At 52.7% G+C, this 20565-nt stretch overlaps 9 protein-coding genes across 9 annotated transcripts; 2 read left to right on the top strand and 7 right to left on the bottom strand.

Annotated features, from left to right (window-relative positions):
* Positions 1-83: 83 nt before the first annotated feature.
* On the bottom strand, positions 84-2377 carry BO66DRAFT_128051 (glycoside hydrolase family 72 protein). The gene is made up of 5 exons (XM_025641974.1): positions 1981-2377; positions 1894-1931; positions 1821-1846; positions 1000-1770; positions 84-950 (listed from the first exon to the last, which is right to left on the bottom strand). The coding sequence occupies exons 1-5, from the start codon at positions 2056-2058 to the stop codon at positions 244-246; spliced, it is 1620 nt and encodes a 539-aa protein (XP_025502203.1). The 5' UTR covers positions 2059-2377; the 3' UTR covers positions 84-243.
* Positions 2378-3073: 696 nt separating this feature from the next.
* BO66DRAFT_440302 (DUF2406 domain-containing protein) lies at positions 3074-3509 on the bottom strand (the record flags this gene model as incomplete). Its single annotated transcript, XM_025651242.1, has 3 exons — positions 3074-3186; positions 3247-3318; positions 3386-3509. The coding sequence occupies 3 exons, from the start codon at positions 3507-3509 to the stop codon at positions 3074-3076; spliced, it is 309 nt and encodes a 102-aa protein (XP_025502202.1).
* A 980-nt stretch (positions 3510-4489) lies between these two features.
* On the bottom strand, positions 4490-7456 carry BO66DRAFT_472813 (sulfotransferase family protein; the record flags this gene model as incomplete). Its single annotated transcript, XM_025652994.1, has 5 exons — positions 7053-7456; positions 6785-6960; positions 6579-6682; positions 6155-6504; positions 4490-4584 (listed from the first exon to the last, which is right to left on the bottom strand). The coding sequence occupies exons 1-5, from the start codon at positions 7171-7173 to the stop codon at positions 4490-4492; spliced, it is 846 nt and encodes a 281-aa protein (XP_025502201.1). The 5' UTR covers positions 7174-7456.
* A 698-nt stretch (positions 7457-8154) lies between these two features.
* On the bottom strand, positions 8155-9190 carry BO66DRAFT_412918 (RTA1 domain-containing protein; the record flags this gene model as incomplete). Its single annotated transcript, XM_025649384.1, has 4 exons — positions 8155-8178; positions 8227-8654; positions 8722-8964; positions 9022-9190. 4 exons carry the CDS (start codon positions 9188-9190, stop codon positions 8155-8157), a joined length of 864 nt encoding a protein of 287 aa, XP_025502200.1.
* A 175-nt stretch (positions 9191-9365) lies between these two features.
* Positions 9366-10409, top strand: BO66DRAFT_403110 (uncharacterized protein; the record flags this gene model as incomplete). Its single annotated transcript, XM_025648844.1, has 6 exons — positions 9366-9368; positions 9433-9631; positions 9703-9737; positions 9772-10144; positions 10266-10270; positions 10353-10409. 6 exons carry the CDS (start codon positions 9366-9368, stop codon positions 10407-10409), a joined length of 672 nt encoding a protein of 223 aa, XP_025502199.1.
* A 796-nt stretch (positions 10410-11205) lies between these two features.
* Positions 11206-13052, bottom strand: BO66DRAFT_393169 (putative histidine acid phosphatase). Its single transcript, XM_025647696.1, has 3 exons — positions 12819-13052; positions 12054-12731; positions 11206-11985 (listed from the first exon to the last, which is right to left on the bottom strand). The coding sequence occupies exons 2-3, from the start codon at positions 12654-12656 to the stop codon at positions 11266-11268; spliced, it is 1323 nt and encodes a 440-aa protein (XP_025502198.1). The 5' UTR covers positions 12657-12731; positions 12819-13052; the 3' UTR covers positions 11206-11265.
* Positions 13053-14229: 1177 nt separating this feature from the next.
* BO66DRAFT_440298 (uncharacterized protein) lies at positions 14230-15634 on the bottom strand (the record flags this gene model as incomplete). Its single annotated transcript, XM_025651241.1, has 2 exons — positions 14230-15534; positions 15590-15634. 2 exons carry the CDS (start codon positions 15632-15634, stop codon positions 14230-14232), a joined length of 1350 nt encoding a protein of 449 aa, XP_025502197.1.
* Positions 15635-16548: 914 nt separating this feature from the next.
* On the bottom strand, positions 16549-17962 carry BO66DRAFT_455525 (uncharacterized protein; the record flags this gene model as incomplete). The annotated part of the gene is made up of 2 exons (XM_025652097.1): positions 16549-17690; positions 17744-17962. 2 exons carry the CDS (start codon positions 17960-17962, stop codon positions 16590-16592), a joined length of 1320 nt encoding a protein of 439 aa, XP_025502196.1. The 3' UTR covers positions 16549-16589.
* A 1112-nt stretch (positions 17963-19074) lies between these two features.
* Positions 19075-20534, top strand: BO66DRAFT_393168 (sulfurtransferase). The gene has a single exon (XM_025647695.1). It carries the CDS (start codon positions 19366-19368, stop codon positions 20218-20220), a length of 855 nt encoding a protein of 284 aa, XP_025502195.1. The 5' UTR covers positions 19075-19365; the 3' UTR covers positions 20221-20534.
* The last annotated feature ends 31 nt before the right edge of the window (positions 20535-20565 follow it).

Here is a 20565-nt window from a genome sequence, read left to right as displayed (position 1 = left end):
ATAAGGGGGCTGGGTGATTCATGTAGATTACTTTCAGAGGCAACTGGCTGTATCGTGTTCCAGCCACGTTCAACCGCTACTGCACAAGCGAAGGCATAGAAATGATTGAAGGTAATGTACACGGAGAAAGTAAATGAGTGTGATGAAAGAATATTGCAGCGAGCTGAACTAATCTCCTTCTATATAGCAACATGCAACATGAATCGCAGAGTACGGATCCACCATACACATGCACCTCTCCCCTTACAGCATGATCATGGCCAGGCCAGCACCGATGGCAGTGACGACGTAGGCACCGAGCTGGAGAGAGCCAACAGCCACCATGGAGGCACCGGTCATGTGGCCGGCGGAGGAGCTGGAGTCGGACGTGGAGGTGGAGGTGCTGGAGGAAGAGTCGTCGGTGGCGGTGATGGTGGCCGAGACGGAGCCGGTGCCGGCGGTGCCGGCCTGGGAGAGCATAGAGCTGCAGGTGCTGGCGGTGCTGGCGGCAGTGGTGGTGGCGGAGCCGCCGAAGCTGCAGGCGGAGTCCGACTTGTCCTGGCTCTCCCAGTAGCGGTTCAGAGCCCAGTTGAGCTGCTGCTTGGGCTCGCACATGCCGTAGTCACCGTAGGTGCCGGTGGTGGCGTTATGGAAGACGCCCGTGCAGGAGATGTAGCCGCAGACTTCACTGAAGAGGGTGGCGTACTTGCTGCTGGAGACAGAGTCCTTGACTACACACCCGGCGGCGGCGTTCATGCACGAGCAGAGAGCGCTGTTAGGAGACGGGGGCAGGGGAGTGGCCTTGGCCTCCCACGAGGTACCGACCGCCGGACAGCTCTGGAGCGCGGTGTTCGTCGGGGTGTAGGATGCCTTGTCGACACCGGAAGGCGTAGCGCTCTGGATCTCCGAAGAGTAGTACTTGAAGTCGGCCATCGTGCTGACACTTGTGCTGTCAATGGCGGAGACCAAACCTGGAGTATATTAGAATGTAAGAATGCACATGTTCACCGAGCAACCTACCGTAGTCGTTACTAGTCTGGAAATACATGTAGACGATACCACCAGACCAGACGCCGTTCATTTCGTCACCGTAGAGAGCCTTAATCTCGGTGAACTCGCGAACACCGTTGGTGTTGCAACCGTACTCGGAGAAGAAGACGGGAACGGAGTAGTTCTTGAATTGCGCGGTGCGTGCCTCGTAGCCGGACTCCTCGTAGGTGGAGTTGCCGCACCAGGAGTAGATGTTGTAACCCCAGAAGTCGACGCCCACATCCTCACTCTCACAGTTGAAGTAGTCGGCCATGTTGACACGAATGTCAGCATCGTCGTTGGTGGCATAACCCACACCCATGGAGCGGTAGCCCTTCGCCTTGATGTAGGCCTTCGAATCGCGGACGGCGGCCTTGACGAAAGCGCTGGCATCGGTAGTGTCGATGGTGTTAGAGACCTCGTTACCAGCAAAGAAGCCGAGGGTGTTGTTGAACTGGGACATGTCATCGATGACCTCCTTATAGCGGGCGAAGAGGCTGGTCTCCCAGGTCGGGCTGTCCCGATCGATGGACTGGGTGGGGTCCGACAAGTCGGTGATGACATAGATGCCGGCTTCAGCCAGCATGTTCATGCACTCAGTGTGGTTGTTGGTAGGGTCGATGGCATAAGTACGAATGACATTGGTTCTGATCTCTTGAAGGTAGGGAATGTCACGCTTGCAGGTGGTGGCATCAGCCAGAGGGTCGACGTAGCTGGTAGAGCTGCTGGAGCTGCTGCTGGTCGAGTTGGAGTCATAGTCGGCTTGAAGGCATTAGAGTCTGCTTGAAGTCAAATGTGTTCAGAACACATACCCTGATAGGCAACACCACGAATATAGCTAGGCACTGTTAGCAAGGTCGATGCAGAGGGAGCAAAGTCACTTACAACTGGGTGTTGTTGCTGCTGTAGAAGAATTTGGAGCCCTTGGAGCTATTAACGGCAGTTCAGTAGGGTAGGTAGCCAGCCTCCTACCTTGATGACGATGGGATCAATGTCTGCCAGAGCAGATCCCGCAAAGGCTGCCGCTCCAAGAGCGAGGGAGAGCTTCATGATGCTAGGAGTTTGTTCAAATCAAGTGCACGAAAGAAAAAACGCAAATACAACCAGGGATATAAGGATAACGAGTGAATGGAGGACAAAAAACGAATGACGAGTATATCAAGACCTCAGTCCGCTTACAACAGGGAACTGAGAGGGGAACATATAACCGTTCTTCCAAGGAAAAACCTGGCACAGGCTATTTTAAAAGAACAGCGTATAATTAGCAACCCTCAAATTTCTCCTCCGATGCAAGTTGCCAGAGCTGTGGCCTCTCAAACCTCCTGGCTGGGGCCCGCTATACAGGCGAACGCGTCACCCACCATCATGCCGGTTGACAGTTGTAGTGGACAGGACGGTGCTAGCAAAGGACTAGTGATTAGAGTTGCTCGGGAGCGTCCACTCGCGGCGAGGCGCGAAGCCATTGGACTGAAAATTCGGTAGACGAACGATGGTGAAGTGGGACGGTGGCCGAATTGGTGGGTGGAGGATGCGTCGTCGTGGTGCCAAAGTGGATGCCTGATCTTAGAGAAGAATATTTTTCCCTCGAGTGGGGACGGCAGTCGCGCTGGCTATAAGTACCAGTAATTAGCGCATGTCGCCCGGAGGTGGCAGACGAAGAGGGGGCCAGATATTTGGTAGGAAGTGTAAGACAACAAAGAGATCATGGTTGTTTGTAGATAGATTAGCAAGTAGATGTACTGCAGATGATGAAGTGTAAGAAGTTGAGCTGTCATCGATGACTGACGGACGGGTTGTCGATCCCGGCCTGAGGTACGCCTGAGGCAGCGAGCGGTTCGACGGAGTTCGGCAAGCCCCAGACGCTCCCGACCGAAGATGCAGAATTACCAACTACGAGGATTCCAGAACACATCTCATCTCAAAACAAAACAGAGGTTTGAAATCGATCATCGCTTCCATTACATCATTGAACGCCTCCCAATAATACAATCTGCCAGATTTGAAACATAAACAATCAATCGTACACCTCTAGAATTTCCGCCCTCAGTCTTTCTCAGCGTCCTCCCTACAAGCCAGCATTTTCTCGTCTGCGTCGTTCAATAGCCGCCTCAAAGGACCGGATTGTATCCAAGGGCCGCTCGAATCGATAACGGGTAGGGTTGGACAAGTCAGGATCCGCTATAAGAGCAGTCAGTCAGTCAAACCGGCGTGTCGAGACAGGGGAAAGGGGAAACGCACTGATCAGCTTACCCTCGCGGTCGCGATGCTGCATTGAGCGTAGGGAGAAGCCATTGGAACCGACACTGTCCACTACAGCCATGCCAGTTAGTTCTGGTGTTGTGGCAATCAAACATGCAATCTCCTTGCATCCACTAACCTGCACGCTCCCCCATTAGGGCCGAGTTCGGGTCGGCGCTGCTCGAGAGCGAAGCCTTGTGGTTGTGCTCTGCCGGGCGCCCGGACTCGGGCCGGTTGTCACTAGACGCGATCGAAGGTGCCATGTTTTTTCTTGTTGCCTTGTGCCAAAGATCGATGTGTGCGTGTCTAGATACGTGCGTGATCAAAACAAGGAACCACGGATGCAATGGAAAATAAAGCAGTCTTGCTGACGTTGGAGAACAGGACTGGACGGGCGTCTAATAACTAATCCCCCAGGTCAGTCATTACACACCTACATATGCAGTCAGCAAGTTATGCATGGGTGTGTCAACCAATGGCGAACCCCGGTCGCTAGCGAAACACCAACATCAGCCCTCTGAGAATCACTGTTTTTAGAAACGGGCATGTGAACAAGGTGCATGGAACGCCATCTGCAACCTCAGATCACGCAACTAGCACCAATGATGACACTGGGTGCCTTGGTGCCTGCGTGCCGTGGCTTGTGACGCGGCCGGTCGGGGCCCCCGTGACGTGTGCTCGCCTGTTGTTGGTTGCAATTCTGCAACTCCCCAGAGCCAAGCTTCCACTAAGTTCGAGGACCCAAGGCTTAGCACCCCCGCGGCCAACAAGAACCGAGCCTCGGGGATCCGCCTACGTTAGGGGCCACGCAAGCATGATGGGCTGTGTGATTCTAGGCAACCACAATCTCAATTTGCAGATGTCGCCGTACCTGAACTCAGTTCCTAGTTACGCCGTACCTTGAAAGAAAAAAGATCTCCGAAGTTTCACATCGACAACAACTAAGCTTCGAGGGATCGCCTCACACTGGCTAAATTAGAATTGCTTCAGCCCAGAAATGTGATGGGGATGGCCAAATGCGGGATGATCCTCTCCCATTCCGGAATGCTGGGGGGCGCATCACTTGTGCGCCGAGGCTATTCGCCACCCTCAACCCAGAGGTTACGGAATAGGTATTATCAGATTAGAATTAATTTTTTCCCTCGCAGAGGCGTGACCGCGCCCCATCGCTCCATGAGGACCACCCGCCTGCAATTCTAGTCTCCTAGACGAAGTCTCACCTTTCCGATATAGCAGACGGCCGTCACAGTGGCATCTGAAACATGGTGCTCGCGTGTTTGATCTGCGGCACATCCCCAAGACACGCCAAGACATCGGCAGGGTAGTATCCAGCCCAGCCTGCGGTTACGTACTCGATTACCTTTCGATTTCGCGTGTCAGTGATGCAGCAAGTCAAGTGCCCATCATTTTGACTCGGTTGCCGTCAAAACTCTAGACAAGCCGTTCGCGCCTACAGTAGATGTTAGCAAAGTGTTGATCATCACCCCAGCCTCGTCTCGAAGGAATTGATCAACCGCCGAACCACACAAGCGAACTATCAGTACAAGGACATGTCTTACCTGGGGATAAATCATAAACCAGCGGGGATAAAATCACATCCTCTTGTTCCTCTCACTATCCTCCACCACCCTCTCTCCAGTAGACAAACCATCTTACAACATATGGACTGTTGCCCATTGACACCGTAAACCCCAACTCACCAGAATCCCACCCATCACTCCAGAACGTAGACACGCGCATACAGACCCCAAAGAAACTCTACAACCCCCCAAATAAAACCACAGTCAACCTAAAAACTCTTCATCTACTCCTAGCAAAACCCGGTCCGCACCGCTGACTCGAGCCCTCCAAAAAAGAAATCAAGGCCGTACCTCCCCACAACAACTCCACCGCACCAAGTCTACCTCCGCGGCAGTCGGCACTCGTTACCAGAACCGGTAAAGTCCCCACCCCCTGAGACAATAACATCCGAGTCTGAATGGACGAATGTCCGAAGGGGCAACAGCTACAGACGGAACCTACGTGCGTACAGTAACGTTATTCGAATTCTCCCCAGAGACGTCCGAGTAAGGTTGTGGGCTGTGGCTGAGGGAGGCGCGGTTCTGCATGCTGATCCATCGTGTCTATCATACTGTGTTCTGGAGCCACCGAGAGACTGGTTGAATGAAGGTCCGTCCGTACATAGTACAATTTCGCTGGAGAGCGATCGGAGCGATAGATAGGCTTGAATCCTGCTGCCTTGGACTAAAATGAGAAGTGAGACATCATGGTTGTTATCACGTACGGCCGGATAAGTTCTTCGGTGTTGGGCGGAGGTTAGTGCTTTCTTGGTTGGAATGGTGTATCTTCTGTAGACTGTTGTGTGATGGTCTGTCGAGGGTGTAGTGCTTGGCTCCACCATTTCAATGTGTTGTGAAGTAGGCGTAGGGTGTAGCCTGTAGGCATCCGTGATATGGTGGTTGGGGGTGAGGTTTTGGCCGGGTGTGGATCTAAGGGGTGCTTTGTGGGGTGATTGCATTGTATATGGATGGGAGGAGATTGGTACAGTACAGTTAGGAGGTACTGGGGATGTGGTTGCCTGCTAGCAGGTTGAGAGTACCTAGAAATCACCACCCCTGTGTTCGTTGTAGACGGTGCCAGAAATGGTGTCATCTATGTCAGCGACGGAGCACTTTTCAGATAGAACCATCACAACAGACCTTCCTATGCTCACTATACACTCTCATCAGCTCCCAAATCCACAAACCCAAACCAAACCCAGGAATCTACAACCTCAACGCCTCCAAAACTCCATCCCACAGTCCCCCCAACCGAATCCCCTCCCTCCGCACAACCCAAACCACAAGCCCAACCAAAACAACCCCCCTAACCACCTTCCACCCACACTCCCTCAGATTCAACCACATACACGCGCAATGCCACGCCAACATATCCGCCTTGGTATTCCCGTTCGGCACCGGCACCGCGGGGACGGGCTGCCCCAGAAACGCACACAACGGCTCCCACCCCTCCTTGACATGGTACAGCAGCAGTCGGTCCTTGGGCACTAAGGCCTGAATCTTGGCGACGTGGTTGCGGTACGTCTCGCGGGCGGTGGTGCGGACATCCTCCCCGTAGAGACATAACCCGGCTCTACGGAAGGTCTCGGGCACGAGACGGAAGCGGGAATGCAGGAGGTTGTTGATGATGTTGATGAGGGGCACGAGGAGGTATTTGTTGAGCGGGGTGTCAATTACGGTGACGAGGGTCATCATTGATCTGGGGATTAGTTAGCGCTGTTCTCTATGACGAGGGGACGGGGACGGCTGGGATTGGAAGATAGGTGTACGTACTCGTACCATTCATCGACGTCGCGGACTGTGATGATGACTTTTGCTTCGGGGTAGGCTTGGATGAGGTCTTCTGCGAAGCAGATGGCTGGAAGGTCGGAGACGGCCTATGGCATTGTGCGTTAGCATGCAACTGCTGGACTTCCGTATACCAAGTCATGGCGTCTGGGTTACAACAACTGATAAGAGCCAGAGCCTGGTAAACTGACCTGACAATGCCCCAATAGCCGATCCCAGTCCTCGCGCCCGAACCGCTGTCCCACCCCGTCGTACTTCGCTCGCAAAGCTTTCAGCCACATCTCGCAGTCGCGTGGGTTGTTGATCATGGCTTGGTATCCGTGGTATGCTTCGTGGTAGCCGAGGATGCGCAGGGCGTCCATTAGTGCTAGAAATATGTATGTGTATGTCAGCTACCGCTTTATTGACGTTGAGAGCGACTCGTCAAGCTTAGGCAACCTGCCACAGGTAAACACTCACACTCGGATCCCGTCCTCGTCAGACCCAGCGAAAGAACCCGCATGGGCACGATGCGCGAGCACTCCTCGCGGTCGATGTCGGTGACATGGAAGACGCGGTTGCCGGCTTCGATGGTTGGCATGGTGGGTTGTAGCTGTCAAGGAAGTGGGGATGACTTCGATGCTGCGCTCTATCGCCAGGATGAGCTCGCTTGGTTTGCTCAATCGGGTGTTTGTGTAACGATGGCCGTCCAGTCCGTGGGATGGTCCTGTGCGCGCTGCGTTTTGGCCACGGGTTACCGACTCAGTGTCCGGCGTAGGGTATTGCTTTGGTGATGAGGCAGGGCCAGCCGAGATAATGGGTGGCTCTTAGAGATTCCGATCTCAGGCAGAACACATCACGTTGGTGGAAGATGATAAGCAAACTGATGAGACAGCTGTGCGGGTGGGCCAGCGCGTTTGTTGTGATGATCGCGGGGAAATTCTCAGAATGTGACCTGTCATCGTAGATCCCAACCCCCTTAAAAAAAGCAATGCTGTCAGCTCGTAATCACAACCATGATGTCCACAGCTCAGTATACCCTCGAACCAGTCAGCAACCAAGAATACAACTTATCTGATAACACAAGGCAGAGCTATTTTACTTACCATATAGAGGAGCTTATGCTGCCACCCAGTTATGAATTGACCAGATCTAGGTCTTTTTTAACAATCTATCGGTCCATCTGAGAGGCCATCGATCAATTCAACTGCGTTGTTCCACCCCGCATTCTTCAGTTTAGGAATGCATCCGAGTCACGTGCATGTTGCAAGATGGAGTCAACAACTAATGATCATGGATTTGCTGCCACAGAGCTTCTTTATGGCTGCCATATTCATCATTTCTGAAAATCTTTGCTTATTCCGAGTTATATACGCTCAGAGACGTCGTCAACTCTTTCGCCGGATCATGGCTGCAAGCGACATGTATTTGAGGCTGGACAATAAGTTCAGTATATCTATTGTTTAACTCCAGAAGTGAAACCATAACCCGAGACTAGTATACAGGACCATCTCTCTAGCAGAAATCATACACGACATATACTAAATCCCCGACTTGCTGGGCGCTATATACTAGATTTCACTCACCCCAGGTATATCTTACTCATCTGCACATCATTTCCCTCCTCATTAAACGCCATATCCATCTGATACACCTTGCGGTTCAACAACAACACCCGCGAGGGATGCCATACCGCCAAAACCACCATCCCCAGAAGCATGGGCAACGCATCAAACACATACGCAAACACCTCATGCCGTCCCAAATACCCGTCGCTACCGGTGGTCCCGGCACTTGCGTACTCCACAAGTCGATACACCGAGCGCACCAGGATCATCGCGCTGGCGAAGTAGAGGGCTAACAGGGTGGTCTCCCAGGTGGCGTGGAACCAGCCGTCGGTGGCGATGCATGAGGAGATGGATTTCGAGGAAGGACTGCGGTGGATGCGATAGTGGAAGGCAGTGGCGACGAGGACGAAGAAGGTGAAGAAGATCAGTTGGATGACTAGGCCGGCGACGATGACGTTTTGGCCGGTGGTAAGGGCGGAGGGGTCGGTTGTAGTGTGGCTGAGGATCGCGCCGCCTTTTGCTCAGGGTGTTAGGTCTCTTGAGGGAGGAGGAGAGATAGATGCAAGAAGTAAGGGGCTTACCTGCTCCTTGAATCAGAAAAGATATGATATCCCCCGCAACAAAGATCACGGTGAGCCAGCGCGTCGGCACGGAGCTAAGCTCTTCTTTGTCGAGGTAAAAGATTAATCGGCCTAGTGTCATGTATAGAGTTGCTGCGTAGAGAGGTGGTGCAAGGAGAATGAATAGCGTCTGGATAGTGAAGATGGAGAGGTTGCTTGTATTGTCGTGCGCTCCGGCACGCGCGATGTAGCCAATAACTTCGACTGCAACCGCTTGATTAGCGGCATCGCCTACGACGCTCTGCTGCTAAAGACACTTACATAGTCCGCCCAAAATGAAGCAGGTGAAATACCACGCGTGCGCTCGGGCCAATTGGTAGACATGGCAGGCGGTTATGGCAATGAAGAGTAAAACGAAAATGGCGGCGGCAGCGACGGAAGGATTGTAGTTGTAGAGCTCGTATGAGCCATCCGCGCTGGATGAACTCATGTTATCATCGATTTCTAGTTTGTGTAGACCCGCTGTATAGGTACGATGTAGGTCAATCGACCTGGAAGTTTGAGTTGCGAGCGATGCGCGGCGCGGACCCGGACACAGCGATATTTACAACAGGAAGAACCATGACGATGATAAAACCGAGGACCCGACTCTGCCTTGCAGATCAATGGTATGTGTCTGTCTGTCGCATCCTGAAACTCACACTGGCGTTGCTTGTTGTTGGTCTTACTCAGATCCGCGAACTTCAGACAATTAGCCCCCAAATTGACGGGCAGGCCCCATCCGAAGGATGTAAATGGGGCCAAATCAAGTCTGCGATTGGTCCCTGCGTAGACCCATGGATAGAATCAATGACCGGCTTGCGGTTCTTGAGGCTCTTTGTCAGGGACCGCGGTCGCAAAAGGCGTCTAGCCCATGGGCTGTCCCGTGTGGGTAGGGGTCTGATTATAAGGGTCATCCAACTGGGCTGTGCACTGCATGTAGAATTAGTGATAAGATCACAGGTTGGATTAGTGATAATGCGGAATTGGCTTTTGCTGTAGGTTTGCTTCTGAAAACTGCATTTCGAGTAGCAAGGCATCCTCACGCTGAACACGTGCAGCGTGGCCGACAGTACCAAGAAGGATAGCGCGAGTGCAGAAGGCAAGTATATTCATAAGAATGGACCGATGGAAAGATCAAACACACCAAACAGATCAAACGCTCCAAAGTACGCCCAAGTAGACCGGCCATTCACTAGGTACCTCAGCATGTACCTTTACCTCCAGTCATCAACCCAATCCACAGAACCTCGTTCCCAACAGACTCACAGCAAAACTTCAATCCCCACTAGTTCTACGCAGAGTCCACCCTCGATCTCTTCCTCCCAAGGTCATCCTTGGATTCCTGGATTCATTCCGAAACTTCCCTTCAAAATAACGGGAATCTTCAGACCTTCTTCCCACCGTAAGTCTTCACCTTGCTCCCGTTGGATCTTCAACAGAAATCTCACATTTCCCAGGGGTGGGGCCTTCCCCGGCCCCAGGTGGGCTGTGCGCCGGTGGGCGTTTAATGATCCGTCTTATAGACAACGTAAGTCATGCTGGCTGCATGTCATTGTGGCTTGGGTTATGGTCTGCTGGGTTGAGGAGACGATTAATCGGTTCGTGTCTAGGTGCTTCCCCCCATGCTACGTTTTCACCGGGCCGCGCCCCATGTCTCGCGCGAATAGACAGCTCAGATCTTGGGGGGGGGGGGGAAGGGGCAAGGAGAGAGCGGGAACCTGATTCTAATTCTGGTCAGAACTGAGGACGACACTGGTTCCTATCAGATGGAGGAGGAATGGAGCGTCATGCACGCAATAAAGCTCGTGTTCGACGCGCGCCACAGCCCAGAGGTCATTTGAGTTGATGAGTTCGCACAGAGCGCTCAGTACCTGTAAGAACTGCGTGTCATGTCTGCATCAAGCTCACTGGCTAACGTCTTTAGTAGACGGTTCATGATGCTGCCAATCTAGCACTCTCATTTTGTGCACACACATCTCATCGGATCATCCTTGGTCACTGGCTACCCTTCAATACACGTGTGTTGGCACAGCACAGCACGACGCAATACATCTCAGCTTGCTAAAGCTGAAGATCCTCCGAGAACCGAAGTGGACTTATTGTGAACATCATCTTCGGAGATTGTTCCAACAGACATGCCGATTCCGGGTTTCAATCGGGTCCCTGCATGCACCAACCTAGTCAAGATAGATTGCGAGGACGACGGGCCTGTCACAGGTCTACTTCTCGCAGAGACGCAAAGGTCTTTTGGTGGCGGAATGGCTGACTCTCTACTTTGACTGCCCGCTGCAAGGCTTGGTTGGACTGATCGTGAGCATCGACAACATTAACCTCGATCTTATGAAGTGATTCGATCCGCCTGGATATTTTCGTACATATGATATCATGATATCCTCATGAGGGTAGGAAACTACGGGTTTGAACGAGGCAAGAGTGGTTTGCGAAAGTGAAAGGAAACGGGATGTATATTACAACTATATCAATCGTTACTCATAAACCCCAACACCCTCAACCCCGTCCAAACTAATTATAAATGCTCAAGGTATCAACAGCCGACCCGTTACCACAGGCCCCTCCAAAGTCACCGTACAGCTCCTCTCTCTCCTGCATGAACTTGCTGAACCCCTCGCGGGAGCAGCTCTCACCCGGACCATCGCGACAGCCCACCAGCGGCTGCGGTGCCGAGTTCACCAAGACGCGGTAGTACTCCGGGCTCTCGTAACCAGGGACATCACACTCCAACCGCTCGATGGCGATGTTGCCCAGAAACGGAAGGATGTGGCTACTTTTCCAGGCGCGGTTGTAGTTGACCTGGTCGAGGGGCATGGTGGTGTTGAGGTCATCCGCGCCGGTGAAAGCACTGTTATTAAACAGGCCCAGCGCCGTGACGACCGTGGGCGGGAGCTCGCGGTGGGTGAACGAGACATACAGCGTATCGCTGGTGTTGGTGTCGCCGGAGACCATGGCCCAGCTGGCCTTGGCCCAGGGGAGCCCGATGTGCGGGCTCAGCGGGCGGCCGTACCCCGTGTTGTAGAAGTACATGATGTCGTTGGCGTACTCGAAGGCCAGCCACTCGGCCGAGGTGAACAGCGCCAGCGAGCAGAACGGCGAGAACCCCCGGATCACCGTCTCGTAGCCGCACAGCTCGAACATGGCCGTCACGTCATCGGCCGTGAAGTTGAACTTCGGGGCCAGCGTGTCGAGCCGCGCGATGATCGGGGTTGTGTAGTGGTCGATGAATTCCTGTACCAGTGTTGATTAGCTGGGTTGGAGGTGGGGGGGTGGTGTGAGAAGGGATGGCGGGAACAAACCTTCGACTGGTCGCTGCCGTAGCTGGAGCTGTAGGCCGGGCAGGCCTTGTATGGGGTCAGCGAGTCCGCGCCCGTCGACTTGGACTCGGCCACCTGGACGAGATCCAGGGCGGCGGACTGGTTGTTCGTGTAGCCGTTGATGAACCCCTCGGCGGACTTGACGGTGCGGTCAGCGGTCGAGGTCCACACCTTGTCGGCGCGGAGAGTGGGGTAGTGCTGGTGCAGTTTCCGGCCCAGAGTGGTCGCTTCCTGCAGGCCGACGCGGGTGATCTTCTCGAGGTGCTCCTCGTCGACGGGGGCAGTCCAGTTGCGGAGGAAGGAGAGCGCGCCGGTCGATTGCCAGTCTTGGGTGGTGTTCCGCAGCTTCTCGACGAAGGGCTCGATGTACGACTCGTAGTCGAAGTCGTTGGCGTAGATGGCGGCGTGGCGCACCAGGTATGCGGCGCGGGTCACATTGCAGCCCGGGTGTGGCTTGGGGTCAATGGGAGGGTCCTGAGGGGCATAGTATGGTGTGATACCAGCCAGATGGTGCAAAGGGTTGAAACCGATTCCAGTCGTGGTTGTAGCGAGGGTGCTGAGCGCGAGGACGGTGAAGGACTTCATGGTGGACGGGGTCGGATAGCCCGAGTAGGGCTGAATATTCGTACTGCGGGATGATTGCTGCTGCACTGCACATTACTTGAGTGAGAGGGTTAGCAACCTATATAGGTTTCCTGGTTACTGCAATCATCATGGCAGAAAAAAAAGTATCACAGGGTGTTTTACCTATTACATCATGGCCAGGCACCAAAGTATCTCCAGATCCAAGCGACGATGCAGTCATGGGCCAGCTCCATACGTCACCGATCTGCCGGACATCCTTGGAGATGCGCCAGGGCCGAGGTGGAGCCCATCCGGCCAATCCGCGCCGCGATGCGGCTTTAAGGGTCGCCCCGGCAAGAATTTAGCACTGAGTCGGGGAGAAGGTAAATCGCTGCAGGAGCGGCGGAGCGATAAATTTAGCCCGCCAGCCATGTCGTGGCTGAGTGGCTTTGGCCGACAAGTCATCAATCATGCATGCTCAGAGGCAGAAAGTGGGAGTTCGTGGTGCTCTCCCTTCGGTCGCTATGTCATCGGACAGGAAGCTTGTCACCGACAAATTGGTGGACCGTTCCGGACTCGCCAAGTTCTGCCGGCGTCTGGGCATTCTCCGAACGGATAATGATCGCCGTCTCGTCCGGGTCCATGACATAAGGTTGTAAACAACCAACATCACTTCGAGAAGACTCCTGCAGCATGAGCCGAGAACCGAGTGAGCTAACGGGTAGACATTATCTTGGCTAGAGAATCGTTTAGAAGCCCAGCCGATGTGCTTGGCATTGGATGTTCAGGCTCGACTCGTGTTTAACCAGCATGAGTGCAATTGTTCCTGCGCAAGCTGCCCGGCTTGAGGGTCACAGTGTCGCACCGAAATAGACCGTGTAGCGTAATAATTAGGGTCAACCCAACCTAGGTCTAGAACTATGCTCATTAGCATCTTGGTCTCAGAAATACAATATCGCCTTACAGATGACATCCGCGAAGTCTATGAGCGACCTTTCAGACTTGTGACCTGATTTTGACGATCAAATACAGCTTGCAGTCGCGATTTTATGGAGGAACACTGGTAGTGGTGCTTCGTTGATCTGAATAGAGTACCCACATGGTTGAAAAGAGATACTGTTGGGAAAAGGGAGGTAGTGGGCGATCGTACTGAGCAGAGTGAGGTTGACACGACAAGGCTTATGGGCGGAGAAGCCAGCAGACAGCACGTCTCGTGACTTCTTTAAATACGGAGTCGGTCCAGGCTCCTGCATGATTCAACAATGACAGCAAGCGATGGATCCTCAAGCTTCGAGCAAGGTAAAGAAATTCAACTCAGAGACATCGCAAGTAGGAAACCAAATTGAACGATAATGAAAATTTCAGCCAGAGCAATCTCCACCTCCCAGCCTAGATCCTTGAATAGTGTGTTTGCAAAGCGCGAATATCAAACACACTGCGTAGCTGTTTTCCTGCTTTCTCCCCGTGTATCCAGAAAACGTAGATTCTGAACTATTCTTCCCTTGGAAGCAGAGTTCTCATAGGCACCTCGTCTTGGAATTCGATTTGCTGGGATGGCAGACTCACATGTGGCAAGCCCAGTGGGCAGGGTGGCCTATTGACGTACTTTGTACTCGAATTCTTTCATCAGTGGACGCATCCCAGTAGCACTTCTATTCGCATCAACATGGCGCAGCAGACGGGCAAATGCTTGACGCAATTCCTCTGAAAACGCTTCAGGAACCCATGCAAACGCTTGAGGAACCCATGCAATGTCATTACACAGAGCGACCTCTACATCGCCAGACAAATCAACATCAGGCCCCTTGATATCAGCGGGCCCATCCTCAGAGGATTCGTCGTCGGACTCATTCTCAGAAGCCACGCCACCAACAGTCCCAATTTGAGTATGGGCGTAGTTTCCAGCCTCCTTCACGGCAATACATCTGTTCACCCTCATGTACACCAGATGCGGTAGTCGAATCAAGAGCGACAGGAGATTACGCCAGCGGCAAGAGTAAGCAATGACTATGGACAACTCCACTCGTTTTATTGTCTGCCTAGCCTGCGTTGTAAGGAATTTGAGCACATGAAGCGATACTGGCACGCTTTCTAGAACGAGTGTTTTGAGGTGAATTGAGGGAGCCTGCAGGGCAGTCATCGCTCCTCGGGGTGTTGACACCGAATCGCGGGATGATGACTCGGAATCGCGGTCAACACCATTTTCCAGAGCACTGACAAACCACGCTGTGAAGTCGTGACCGGGCGATGGTAATCCATCGCCATCTAAGAACGAATGGCCAGCCTGATCAATCCACAAACAGCGAATCTGTCGAATTAGCCGTTTGACCCGCTCTCGCGAAGCCCCGGTCAGCTCTGGGACAATCTTCGGGTAAAAAGGCAATCCGAAGACCACAATCTTGAGATTCTTCAGCTTGGGGAGATCTGCTCTCATAACGGCTTCGTAGAGAATGCTATGTTGATTCTTTGAACACCACGAAGAGAAACACCAGAACACCCACGCCAGAGTCTCAATGTTGGTTAGGCGGGACAAGGCAGTGGTGAATTCCTTTTCAAACCGCTGCTTGCTTTCTTCAGAGAATCCATCGAACTTGTTCTTAGGATCTTTCGGGCAATGGCAGATTTTGAGCTCCAACTCTCGTACATGGATTGCATGTTGGCTGCGACAAATTTCCAGGAATCTGTGGAAAGCAGCCACCTTTCCAATACCCACGCAAAAAGCGAGAACTCTGAAAAAGAGTGGTGAAGCAAGAGCGGAGAAAGTTTTATTGGCCAGTCGCAGATTGGCCAACTCGGTATTATAACTATACAAGGAGGGGCATCTCAACTTGGAAGATGGATCATGGAAGCTGCCTATTGCGATTGGGTGCGAACGTCCTACCCCGACATAGGACACAATCTAAAACCCGCAGTCAGTTCAGAATATGATGTATCGGGCCCAGCAAAGAGCTTACCATGGCATTGATCTCAGCTGGGAGATCCATGATTGTGGTTGCCATTTTCCTGCGATGAGGGTGATGGGACCAGGCGTGGGCGATGAACGTCAGCGAATCTGAACTCGCCCGTCAAGCGTAGCGACGTGGCTGAGTCGATGTTCGTGGGGCTTTCACTCGTAGATAACGGGCAGGAAGAGGTAGGGAGGCTGTGCGGAAGTTGAAACGCGGCTACCACCCAGGGCAATTTAGACGTGGTTTATTGAAAGACGCGAGACAAAGAAGAGACAAAGAAAGTTTACAGTGCCAAACGATTCATGCGCCCAGAAAGCCAAAGTGGATATGAAAATAGCTTGGTTTGAAGAAGAAGATCAGTGTGCGGCGATAAGTAAAAGGAAAGTGCAGAGGAGATGAAAAACAGAGGTGATGAAGTAAGAGTGAGGTGTGTGATAGTAGAGTAAATGGACCCTCGTTCCGGGCGCGGCAGTCATTTGTTGCCAAGGATGTTGTGCACCGACCGACTGATGAAGTTCTTGAGCGAGAGAATGCCTTCCTTTAAAGGAAGTGACCAGTCAGCGGTGGTGAAAAGGAGAAAACCTGAGAGATGATGAAGCTAGAGTGGGTGTGTTATGGTAACGAGGCGTTTTACGGTGGTGACCTTTTGGAATGGTTGGCCTTACCATAGATGGGACGGTTCCCAGGCACACCAGTCGGGCTTGCCTTACTGAGCGGATGTTCCTCCGATGGAACAGATTCACTGAAAAGGCAATATAGAAACAGTACCCAGTAAGTACCTGTAAAACATTTGATTCAGACTAGACCAGATTTAACAAACATTTTTGAAGGCCAAATTCAACCGGTTGCACTATTTCACAGTCTCCCTAATCCACTCTCATACGCCCAAATAAATGGAAAAGTTGTCGAAAACCCCGTCAGCACCGTCCCAAACCAGCGGCGTAAATCCAGAAACGCAATCAAGTCCGAAACACCACAACAGAAGGACAGGCTTTCCGCAGGCAAATTAGAGAATCTCCCAGAGAACAATGCGCTCCATGCCCAGGCCCAGCCGATTGGCATTGACCCGACACATCAGCGCGCGGAGCGCATACGCCGCCTCGGTCTCGCTCACCTCGGGGCCATGCGGCGTCAGCACAGGCGGATCGCGGTGTCGACTCGCGCCCTGGGCCGAGTACACGCAATCGAGGATCCTGAAGTTCAGCAGGCCGGGGAGCTGCACCAACGTCCACAGGACCCGCTCCCAGGTGCAGCTGTGCAGCGCGACGCCCTTCAACTCGACGGTGTGGAGTGTCTGATAGGACAGGCTGAGGATGCGCCCGAACGTCGCGGCCGACAGGCATACGCCTTCCAGCCTGAGCACGCGGAGCTTGGTCAGGTGCTCGAGGTCCGCCCAGTCGAAGTCCAGCACCCCGCCGGAGGATCGGATGGTCAGGCACTGCAGGTTCGTCGAGCAGTGGACCAGCCAGAACATCCAGGCCGAGAAGCTACGGTTCATGACCAGGGCTCCCGCTGGCATGGGAATTTCGTGAAAGCGGTAAGTCGGGATCGACACCTCCAGGTTGGTGAGACGCGGGAGGACGTGCGACACGTCTCCGTGGGCCATAGAGAACGCAAGAGGGAAAAAGCCCGTGTTATCTTCGATGACGGGGAAACTGATGCGGAGCTCGGTCAGGTACAGAAGCGGCAGTTCGTAGAGCGTGCGCATGATGATGTTGCAGATATAGATCGTTTCTCCGGGGGTCAGGGACTCGCGAACTTGGTAGTCGTAGTTCAGAGCTCTGACGTTGGGTAATTTGCGCAGGCAGGGCATCACGCCGCTGGACAGGCCGATTGTGGTTGCGATGTCGGCCCGCAGGACATGTGTGTTGTAGTCGCTGTTGGTCAGATAGACAAGCAGCGGAAATGGTCGGGGAACCCCGGCGCGTGCTGCGTTGATCTGGATGTGTCGAGCAAAAAGAGGCGAGATCCGCATATAAAAGCTTTTGTTCAAGGCTCGCAGCTCTCGCAGTTTCCGGGCGCTAGCCTTGTCCATGCCTTTATCTAGGAGTCGGACCGTTGGCCCGAAGAGCTCTTCCTCGATGTCTTCGACGAAGTACGAAGCGATCTAGAACATGCATTAGCTTAGATGGCTAGGGGCTTCTGCAGGTAGATGCTTACCATGTCCCATATCTCGTTGGGTAGCCTGGCAAAGTGACTTGATATGTTGTTCGACTCATTGAGCTTGTTGATCTCGTCGAGCTTGTTGACCTCGTCGAGCTTGTTTGTCTCATCCAACTCATTCATCTCGGTATCTTCCTCACTGGATCCTGGCAATACGATCCGTCCCAGGGCATTATGAGGCAATCCATCTATGGTTGCTGCATAGGGTGTCAACATTTTGAGGGTTTCTGCTGCACCCAGTTGTGGTGGCGAGAATATGTTCGAATCGATCGATTGCCGAATAAGCAAAGAAGAACTTGCACAGAAGTCCTCTGCTTTTGCTTCTGCCTTATCAAGCTCAGAGACACGCAGTAACGCGTTAGTAAATTTCTTCACAACAAGGAAACTGGAGTTAATTGTCTCATAGGGTAACGAAAGTGTTTTCTTTGGAATGAAGAACGCGTACCTACTCAAGATAATAAACTAAAGCAAGTGTAAGATCGATAGTCTCAGTAAGACTTCCAAAACAGTTCAGAATCAATGATCTCAGTAAGTTTCTCAGATCAGTTGAAGATCGATAGTCTCAGTAATACTTGAAAATGATCCAAGACTGACGACTTCAGTGATATTTATGAAAAAGATCGTGCTGGAGAGGAGATGAAGAGTTAAAGAGATGGAGGTTCAAAGAGGAAAGAAAAAGGCAGATGAAGTGAGAGAAAAAGACCTGATGTCAGATTGTATATTCACAGGCTACTACAGCGCAGATATTCACTACATTGACTCACCAGATTTCCCTAATATAGCAATATATGTTCTGTTTTTCAGGAAAAGGAAATCTCCTCTGCTGTCATCCCCTGTGTCAGAGTAATGTCAGGCCTTAGCCATGCCTGCACTCTCCAGAACCTATCCCTATACTTATTCTCATCGATCAAGCTGGGGCGGAGGCATATCTTCTTGCCAGGCACACAAGATAAATCTTCACACAACACAAATCTTCACTGAAACGGACTTAGAAAGTAATCTGCTTGAAGCAACCAAGCCTGTCCAGAACAACCTAGTCTGACAGTAAATAACAGCACCAAACTCTAAAGCATTCTCCAAAACAACCCAAAGCAAAAACCCCCAACCAAATAATCAACCCGACAAAAGCAGAACCAAGCACAATATGCAGTGCACTAAGCAGATTTATGCCGGCTGATTAATTATACCCACAATCCCGCCCCGAAGAAGGACGCAGGCCGCGCCGGGCCCAGACTGGTCCGTCCGCTCCGGCATTACCTTCCGACAACTTGAAGCTCCAAGTTACTCCGTGATCACGCGCCGCCCCCCAAAAACCTCACTGCGTACTAATTCAATCTCCCCCAAAGTCGAACGAAATGACAGACCCCTTCCCCTCCTACCTCATCACACCCGCAGAATACCACAATGTAGTCATCACAACCAAGACGGCGAGGAGGATCATCCCCCTAGCAGCAGGGCGGCCGGCGCTTCTTCCGGCGTTCGAGGCGCACCACCTCCCTGGCACGAAGTACGAACCCAACCCTCCTCCACCACCCAGAACAGAAGATGAAGAACTTGCACTTTGGCATTTGATAGATACACATATCTGCCTATTATCTACCTCTCTATCTACATGATCGATGCTTGTGCCCTTCTCGGGCACGTTGGACCTGTGCCACCCTCACCTACTACCCCCGTCCACATTCATACACCGTACCAACTCGTCATGCCACAAACGCAGATTCTTTGATCAGTCCATCATCCGCGATGCTACCTCCCCTTACCCCCTCATGCTCCCTACCGCCGAAGCCTTTGCCGCCGCCATGACAGCCCTCGACATCCGGCCCGCCGACATCCTGGTCGTGTACGACGCATACGAGATCGGGACCTATAGCGCGCCGCGCGTGGCATGGATGTGCTCGTTCTTCGGCCACGGAGCGGTGCATGTTCTGAACAACTTCCGCGTGTATGTGGATTTGGGATACCCGGTGAGCTCGGGGGAGATCTCGAAAGGGGGTGGAATCCCAGGAGAGCCGGGGGATGCGTATCCCGTCGCGACGATTCCGGATCCTGATAGAGTGATCTTATATGAGGAGGTTAAGGGGTTAGTGGGGGACGAAGAGATTAAGATTGTCGATGCGAGAATCGCGGGTCGATTCAGTGGGAAGCAGAGTGAGGAGGACACCAGCTTGCGGTCGGGACATATCCCTGGCGCAGTCAATGTGCCTCTGGCAAGGCTATTGGATGAGACGTCCAAGGTGATACTGCCCGCTGGCTCACTCAAGGACATCTTTGAGGAAGCAGGATTGTCCGTTGTGAACGAGGTCCCACGCTCGTGGATTTTGACCTGTAACTCCGGCGTGACTGCCGCTGCACTGGATCTAGCACTCTCGGAAATCGGCGCGAAGGGCCCTAGAAGGTTATATGATGGTAGTTGGATGGAGTGGACAAGGCGAGCTGAGGAAGAGCTGGTGGTTGTTGACACGAACAGCTGAGGGTCACTATCGATCGTTAGTCAACAAGATAATATGGTTTCGGCGGTGGCTACTGGTTCTACTGTGCCAACGCGCATGGGTCCTGGCACGCCGCCTGCCAAGCTATCTTGACGGCCAGATGAACCCAACGAGCTGTAGCCTGCCCACCAATGGCACTTTGGCAGACCTCTCAGAATGCTGAAGGCGTGTATGATTTCGTGTTCTATCGATAACCGTTCTCGGCGAGTAATATGTGATGATGGCGTGAGTCGTGTATTCTCATCGCTCATTCATGATCATGCATCGTGTCTGACATGAAGCAAACAAAAACAACAACGCAAAAAAGAAATAATGTAGGCCACCCGT

This window comes from Aspergillus aculeatinus (assembly GCF_003184765.1).
Source record: "Aspergillus aculeatinus CBS 121060 unplaced genomic scaffold BO66scaffold_35, whole genome shotgun sequence".
In the NCBI taxonomy this organism is placed as follows: Eukaryota; Fungi; Ascomycota; class Eurotiomycetes; order Eurotiales; family Aspergillaceae; genus Aspergillus; species Aspergillus aculeatinus.
The sequence above is the reverse complement of the archived record's forward strand: the minus strand, read 5'-3'. Positions and strand labels throughout refer to the sequence as shown.

Excerpts from the sequence above, each read along its gene's own strand:
- BO66DRAFT_128051 (XM_025641974.1), bottom strand. The coding sequence starts at position 2,058 with ATGAAGCTCTCCCTCGCTCTTGGAGCGGCAGCCTTTGCGGGATCTGCT. Across the intron at positions 1,932-1,980 it reads TTGATCCCATCGTCATCAAG|GGCTCCAAATTCTTCTACAG; the intron begins GTAGGAGGCTGG and ends AATAGCTCCAAG. Across the intron at positions 951-999 it reads CCAGACTAGTAACGACTACG|GTTTGGTCTCCGCCATTGAC; the intron begins GTAGGTTGCTCG and ends AATATACTCCAG.
- BO66DRAFT_393168 (XM_025647695.1), top strand. The coding sequence starts at position 19,366 with ATGCTTGTGCCCTTCTCGGGCACGTTGGACCTGTGCCACCCTCACCTA.
- BO66DRAFT_393169 (XM_025647696.1), bottom strand. The coding sequence starts at position 12,656 with ATGAAGTCCTTCACCGTCCTCGCGCTCAGCACCCTCGCTACAACCACG. Across the intron at positions 11,986-12,053 it reads ACGGCAGCGACCAGTCGAAG|GAATTCATCGACCACTACAC; the intron begins GTTTGTTCCCGC and ends ACACTGGTACAG.